At 41.6% G+C, this 7,459-nt stretch overlaps 1 protein-coding gene across 1 annotated transcript; it reads right to left on the reverse strand.

The window, feature by feature from the left end:
- Positions 1–4,894: 4,894 nt before the first annotated feature.
- On the reverse strand, positions 4,895–6,938 carry c2cd4a (C2 calcium dependent domain containing 4A). Its single transcript, XM_031868360.1, has 2 exons — positions 6,818–6,938; positions 4,895–6,706 (listed from the first exon to the last, which is right to left on the reverse strand). The coding sequence occupies exon 2, from the start codon at positions 6,677–6,679 to the stop codon at positions 5,345–5,347; it is 1,335 nt and encodes a 444-aa protein (XP_031724220.1). The 5' UTR covers positions 6,680–6,706; positions 6,818–6,938; the 3' UTR covers positions 4,895–5,344.
- Positions 6,939–7,459: the final 521 nt, after the last annotated feature.

Consider the following 7,459-nt stretch of genomic DNA (forward strand, 5'->3'; position numbering starts at 1 on the left):
AGTGCGTCATCTAACTGAGACTTTTATCTCTCCCTGGTTCATTATAATGAACAATTCAATGAATTTGGTGTTTGTGAAACTACCGTGACATTGGATTTCTCCCCTAAAACATGATAATTACGTTGACAAATGATAAAGGATAAGATCATAAATCGACTCTCCGCAAATAAACTATTTTCTCTACAGTCCACAACTTTTATAGTATCTCAAAGACAAGGACAAACAAAGTCGAGGTAATCGGGGCCGTGAGGCCCCTTTATGTTCAGGATGTTAGTTGTGTAAGTGGATCATAGAAAGTAGGACAGTTAAAATGACACAGACAGACCTAGATGTGTCTCAGCGCCTCTCCCTCTCAAGGAAACTGATCAAGCACCAGACTGTGGGTGGACCGGGCAGACAAAATACACTGACTAATAACCATCATACAATGCAAAGAGCTTTGATCTTAGGGGAGATTGTATCATTAAAAAAGTATCTGATTCAAGGACAACAAATGAATTAAGTCCCTAGTTAATTAAATAATAACAGACCTTGACAATTGATTATTGGATTTTGGTGTAGAGCTCCTTATGTATCAAATCATTAACTCAATTGTAAACATGCTCCATCCACCTTAGGATAGTTATAATTATATGTATGTGCATGTTTGTCTCAGAGAGGCACAGAGTATTCACAAAGAATGATCTCGACGTTTCCTCCCACATCATTTCCGATGCACAGGGAGGATCTATTGACAGCTGGCTTTGGATGCAAGCAGCAGCACGACTGAAGCTGAGATGCATCTGAATCAAACAGACAGGGACAGCCTCTATCAACTTATGTTCGAAATAAAAGCATCTCACACATGAAAGGCAGGATCTCCACGGTTTCCCTTGGAGATGGGCCTCGTTGCCATGGGAGTGGAAGGCGCTATTGCAAGAGGTATTAACACAGAAAGGCAGGCAGGAAGACAGCGTCGTCTTTCCATGCACAGCGCCAGATCATGCGCAGTTTACTTTGCCATGAGTTTAAATATGCTCGCTGCTGTGATATTATCACAATTGAGCTTTAAACATGATTGTAAAAAAAACATTTTTGTGCATTTAATCACCATAATTGTGTCAACATGTCTTAATATGGTCTAAAGTTAGCATTAATCAAACAAATCCAGCTATTCCTAAGTCCACCCCACCTGTCACATTAACCTGTGCCATGGCAGACTGTTTGCTTAACTGTTTAATGGTTATTCAGACAATATTGTGCAAGCCTCATCTTGATCGCCCTAATGCATTTAACCATCCCATCAGCATGTGCCTTTTCACAAGTGTGATCAGACAAATCACTGGGGGCAACTGATAAATGAACACACAACTGGTGTGTTACACAAGGCCACATGATGAGTTATTATTAGCCTCCGCCTTTTACCGACGTACTGTCAAGATAGTCAATGATCACACGGCCGTGCTTGTGACTCGTGAGTGATTGCTCGTGAGTGATTCATGTGGAGTCTAAGCACCTACCTTGTGAAACAGAGCAGGGTTGAGGAAGCTCAAACACCTCGGTTGTGTTTATAAGTCTGATCAGATGTGAGGAAGTCCAACCTACAGTATGTTTGGTTGTTATGTACTGAACAGGTCACGCTTGGACTCGGCTCAGTGCCTGAGGCGATTGAGTGGGTGGTGTAACACAGGGCAGGTGCACAGGCTAAGTGATGAGTCTGCTACGTGCAGATACGGCATGGTTTGCTCTCGGCTTTATTGTAACTGGGAATTTCTATACAGATAACGACATGTTAGGCGGTTACATCAGGTGGATTTTGTGCTATTGTTAAATAGACATTGTAACTGACAAGACAGAGGCAGATTGACTGACCTGAATGGTCCCTGGAAATGTCAATAAGTTGGGATATTTTTTGTCAAATCAAATAGTCTGAGTAATGAAACCATAAAGTCCCTTTTGTTGGGTCTACCAATCGTCTCAGCACACAAGTTCTGTTGCATTCATTAATTGTAGGCGAAGAACATTGTTAAAAGTAACTTTTAACTTCCCTTAATTAAATACTGCAGACTCCAGTGAGTTTGGAGCATCATCCAGTATTGGCAGTGTGTGTGTGTGTGTGTGTGTGTGTGTGTGTGTGTCTGTTTCAGTCAGGTCTGGTTTCATGCTGGACACGTGACGTGTCCTCAACACGGCCTAATGACGCAGCTAAAATATAACACATAGCCTGCTCATGACTTCCCTAATCTGGTGCAAAGCTGAAGAATTAAAGCGGTGTTTACCAATTTGAAGAGTGGGGGCATAAACAGCGACGTCATGACCCTGAAACAAATCACTCACCGCCTCACTACTGACATTATGGAATATTTGTACCTCTTTTAATCAGGTAATTTGATTAAAGTTGTTTAATATTGCAACCAAAGATCAAATCTGGCTTTTGAAAGGATGTAAGTGCAGTAGTCTTAACCATGAGAAGACAAAGTCTCTTTTAATAATCATCTGCATGTACGCAGTCGATGAGCACAACCCATTTCCTTATTAACTTTCTTACTGTTCTACCAATGTTGGACATCAGAATACTTTGTCCTGACAACATCATGCCTATGCATCACAACATCTGAAGGTCATTTTCACAGGACATGTGATTGAGGTGGATAACAAATGATAAAAAAGACCAGCCTACGTCACTCCAGTTTTAAAAGCAGTTGTTACCCTGAGAACAGTAAGGTGTGGTAAAGGTCCTACTGGTGACTACACATGTTTACAGTAACATTTCACCGTGCATGTTATATGTTTTGGCACAATATAGGAGCCTGGTAAAACAGAAAATGAGATAAGGAAACTGGTTTGAACAGACCCATTTTCTCTGGAAGCTGGAAACGGGCAAGTGAGAGATATGGTAGGGGAAGGGGAAAGCTTGCATCTCTTGGTGTGAGAACATTTTCTTTCCAATTAAAAACAAAAGTAGAGAACACGCTGATAAGACAAAGCTGAATAGAAGTAGGACATACAGTGTAACGTATCCAAGTATGCCACAGCATTGCTAAATATGGTTGTTGTCAATTCCAGCTCATTGCTTTGAAATTGTAAAAGGCATCCTGGTGAATGAAGGTAACCAGGCAACTGTTTTCAGACACTTGAGATTAAGCCAGTGCACTTCCTCTGTTGTGCGTTTGCATTTATGATGCACAGCTCTGAGGGAGACAGATGTTTGCTGCAGATAATATGAAATAAATTGTACTAATCAGTAAGTACAAAACACTTTTCACATCCACAATCCTATATTTCCATTTCTCAGTGGTGCCGTATGTTTCAATATAGAAATGTATTTTAAAATATATTACAGTGTGTTCTAATCCAGCTAGCAATATAAATGACTCATTGCAATATATTTCCTGCTGAAGCAGATCTGTGAGCATTTTAGAAAGGGAAGGTGGAATGCTTTTATTGGCGTTACAGCATGATGTCAACACTGAAGATGCACTGCATGTTTTTTTTAGGAAGTAGCATTTTTCAAGGAGGAAACTGCTTGTCAGTTATTTGTATGGGCGGCACCAGCTTGGATCAAGGCCCTAATGCGGCTGTACCCAATGTGCTATATAAAACCAACGCTTCTGCTCGTTTGAATGAAGATAGATCAGTGGAAATCCCTCCCAAATCCTATCAGTGGTTGACCAGCAAGGGGACTCACGGGTAATTCTTATTTATTGCAAGATATTTCACAGCTGAGTCAACACTCAATACAAATGTGTCCAACAGTATCAGCCTCCTCACAGGATCTGGAAACGCATCCTTTTCAGAGAGGTATTTTTATGGGGATGTTTATGTGTTTCTTTGTCAGGAATGAGATGCTCCTATGTATTACACGAACACAAAAGCGTGTGTGTTAGGCCTCGTATTGTAGAAACACAAAACCCTTATTTCCATCAAAACAATTGAAAAGGGATTGCAGGTCTTTGTGGCTACGCTGAATCTGTAGTTCAAAAGGATTTTTTTTTCAGTGGCACAATCCAAATTGTAAAATTTTGTCAAATGTTTGCATTAAAAAGCATGCATCATCAGAGACATCAAGCTTTCAGAAACCAATCTCCCTGCAGGTTATAATAGCTTTGGCAGAAATAGATATTTATATATACGTATATCCTCACATCACTGTATGTTGTTTTGTCATATACTGTATAACCAGTCTGATAAGGGACTGACTTTTCTGTGCCCTGAGGAACCTATTAATTTTTAACTAGGAGCTATAGTGGCAGCCGGTGCTTTTAAGCCTGATCTTTATTGCTGAAAACAACAGGATATACGCGCTTGGAGTCTACATTAAGGGCTCCTGCTCTGTTCAGTTGGGTAAACATGTATGTATAGTGCGCAGAGAGTTACTGTTTTTTTGTCTTCAACATAAATAGTCTATTTTTTTTTTCCTGTAGTTGTCTGAATCAGAAATGGCTGTTTGAGTTCATACACAGTGCAGTTCTTCATGTTTCATTAAGCCGTTTTGCTGCCTATATTGTTTTCTAATTCTAGGCCTAATTGATATTTTCATTGAGAGTTGAGGGTAGTTTCTTGTAATGCCTGATTTAAGTGTTTTGTAAAAACAATAGTAAAAGTACCATTTTGAAAAAAAGTCTTGTCACCTAAATGTATGACTGTCAAAAAGGAAATAAAAAAAGGAAAAAGGTTTTACTGATTAATATTTACAACAAGTAACAACAACCTGGCCTTGTTTGAGGATCTGATTTAAAAAACGACATGCTATTAATACTTGTAGAATGTGAGCTTCTCTAACGGCTGCAGTTGTTATTCCGTCCTCATGAAATATAACAGTAACTTCTGCGTCATAGGGGGAGGAAGGCAGATAGAGCTTATTTTGTGCACTGATTAAAATTATGCATACTCAACGGTGAAATCTCCCCTCTAAGGTTTCTGGTTTCTAGTGATATTTTTAATCATCGGAAAGGTCACGAGAAAACAACAGACGTAGGAGAAATACGAGATGGTAGTTGTCTCAGGCCGGCTGATGCTGAAGCCACATTAACACACCATAGGGCTGTAAATTATTGTATTATCACTTTTGTGTTTGTTTGTAAGCAGTTATTAATTTTTCGTTGGTGGTGCATTTGTTTTTCCAAAATAAAGTTGATCCTGATCATTGAATTCTGACAATGGATACGGAGAAAACTGGGTGAATTAATGAAATAAAATGATGTTACAATAAAACTTGTTACCATAGTCCAATTTTGAAATGCATTAAAGACAAACAATGTCAGTGTTTTCCATGATTTAATCATTATAAAAATCCTGTTTTACAATACAAAAAGGAAAATAAATAATTCAACACATAAATTAAAAATTAAGGAAGTACTTCGGTTTATGATGTCACAATGCTAGAGAGAGCTAAATCACAGTCACCCAGGAGAAAGTCTCTTTTCAGGGTGGACATTTTGTTCACCACTTTAAAGCGAAGGGACCGCTGGCTGATGTCTTCCTCTGAGATACTATCAAAGAAGAAATCCTCATTGAAGATCGGATTACGGCTCTTTCTGATGACTGTGCTGCGCTGCTTCTGGACCTTTCCAGGCACTAGAGAGAGGCTGACGCTGCAGTTGATAATCTTGGGGTCTACAGAGAGTGGATAGAGGCCTTCTGCACTGATCAGTCGAACCCGTAGTCTTTGGTTATCCGGGCAGTACTCTGCTGAGAGTCTCAGGCTGCCATCTTTTCCTATGGGTGCCATTCTTTCCTTCATTGCTCTCTCTCTGTGCAGAGTCAAGTCCATGGGGAAGATGTTGGGTGGCGCAAGGCTGTAGCTGCTCGGCGGGCCTTCAGCTAACCCGTCTGATGCCCTCCTCATGACATTGGGGCTATTGTCTGTGGAGCTGCCTTCATCTGTGGACAGGGAATTGTTCCTGGACACCATTGCCTTCGTCATGTTTCTTGACAACAGCAGTTCATGGCTCAGTGCTTTGAAGAGGGAAGACTTGGCAGGGCACCTGGTCAGCAGTGGCGAGCTGAAAGGAGAGGATTCAGTAGAGGAAGTCGTATCGCTGTCCAGAGTGGCCTGCCAGTTCAGGGTGTATCCCCTTGGGGAAAGCCTGGAGGTCAGGCTGTTAAGGCTGAATAAGGAAGGAGAGGTGGAGGGGGAGACTCTGGAGCACACGCTGGACCGACTCCTTGGCAGCAGCAGGGGAGAGGAGCCAGGATCAGAGTGGAAGAGCGACTCCTTTCTTCTGGTGTGGGGGCTCTCCAGTAAGGTGCAAAAGCCATAGCAGGTCTGAGCTTTGGCCATGTGTGGAAGGGACAAGGCAGCCTGGCTCTGGGGATCCGCATTGGTGGTCTCCTCATCACTGCAGCCATCATAGGGGCTCTCATCCACACTCTCCACCTGGATAATGTGTGTGTTCATGGGCTCATAATGCGTCACCTCTATCTCAGGGCTAGCCCTCTCACAGGGAGATGCCTTGATAACGCGAGCCGCTCGGCTCTGCTCCGTGTTCTTCATCTCCTGCAGGGATGGGAATGTTGGGGGGATGCAGAACTCTGGGATGTTGTCGGGGGTGATGACATTAGGACAGAGGGAAATCCTTTTGGGTTTTTCGCCTTTTTCTCCAAACATGATGTCACTGATTTTAAAGCTGAGTTCTGCTGATGGGATAGGCAGGTTAGATCTCTCCACTGACACTCGGATCTTCTCCACCACCCACATGGGTCCTCTGGTAGAGATTAGGCAACTCTGTCAAATTAACAAAATGTGCTTGTAAGTTACTGTATTTTCTTCTGAAACACACAAAATAGGATATAAAATAAAATCATGTCATAAACTTTGCAAATACGGTTCTCTTACCTTTATATTTTGAAGATACGGAACATCCACAAGGTTGTCCTGAACGGGATGACTGATAGCTAAAAGGCTGGTGTGAGAAATCTGTGAGGCTCTCTTGACAGCAGAGGTTCTCTCTGGTCAGGACCAGCACATCTGTGGCTGTTTGAGAGATGAAGACAGTTTAAATGAAGCAGGAAACAAGTGGATGCAACACCCGCCCCCTGTGCATGAACAGGATCCTCCCTCCCTTCTTAGCCACTGGTTCCCATGGAAATATCCAAACCACAACAGAGCTCACTGTGTAGTGAGATGAGCTTACTTCTACTGACTAGCTTTACTTTATTTAGGAGAGCTACAGGTCAATCTTCTCATAATGTCTTACTGAAGTCCTTGTGATGTTTAAATAAATGTGGTATGTGCTATCGGTTGAACCATCTGGTATCAGTATATTGTATATTTGCTTATTCTAGTACTTCATTGACGTTTTATCGCACTCATTTTCAAAAAAAATATTAAGATGCTGAGCACATTTGTATTGCTACGTCATCACTTCACTTGGAAAATTCTAGATATAATTGACATACAGGAGTCCCAGTCAGACAGCTCCCTAGTCTTCAGCCTTTATTGAAACATTGTCATGTCAGTGCTACCCTCTTGTGGTGG

Source organism: Anarrhichthys ocellatus, unplaced genomic scaffold (genome assembly GCF_004355925.1).
Source record: "Anarrhichthys ocellatus isolate YVR2014 unplaced genomic scaffold, GSC_Weel_1.0 scaffold2, whole genome shotgun sequence".
NCBI lineage: Eukaryota > Metazoa > Chordata > Actinopteri > Perciformes > Anarhichadidae > Anarrhichthys > Anarrhichthys ocellatus.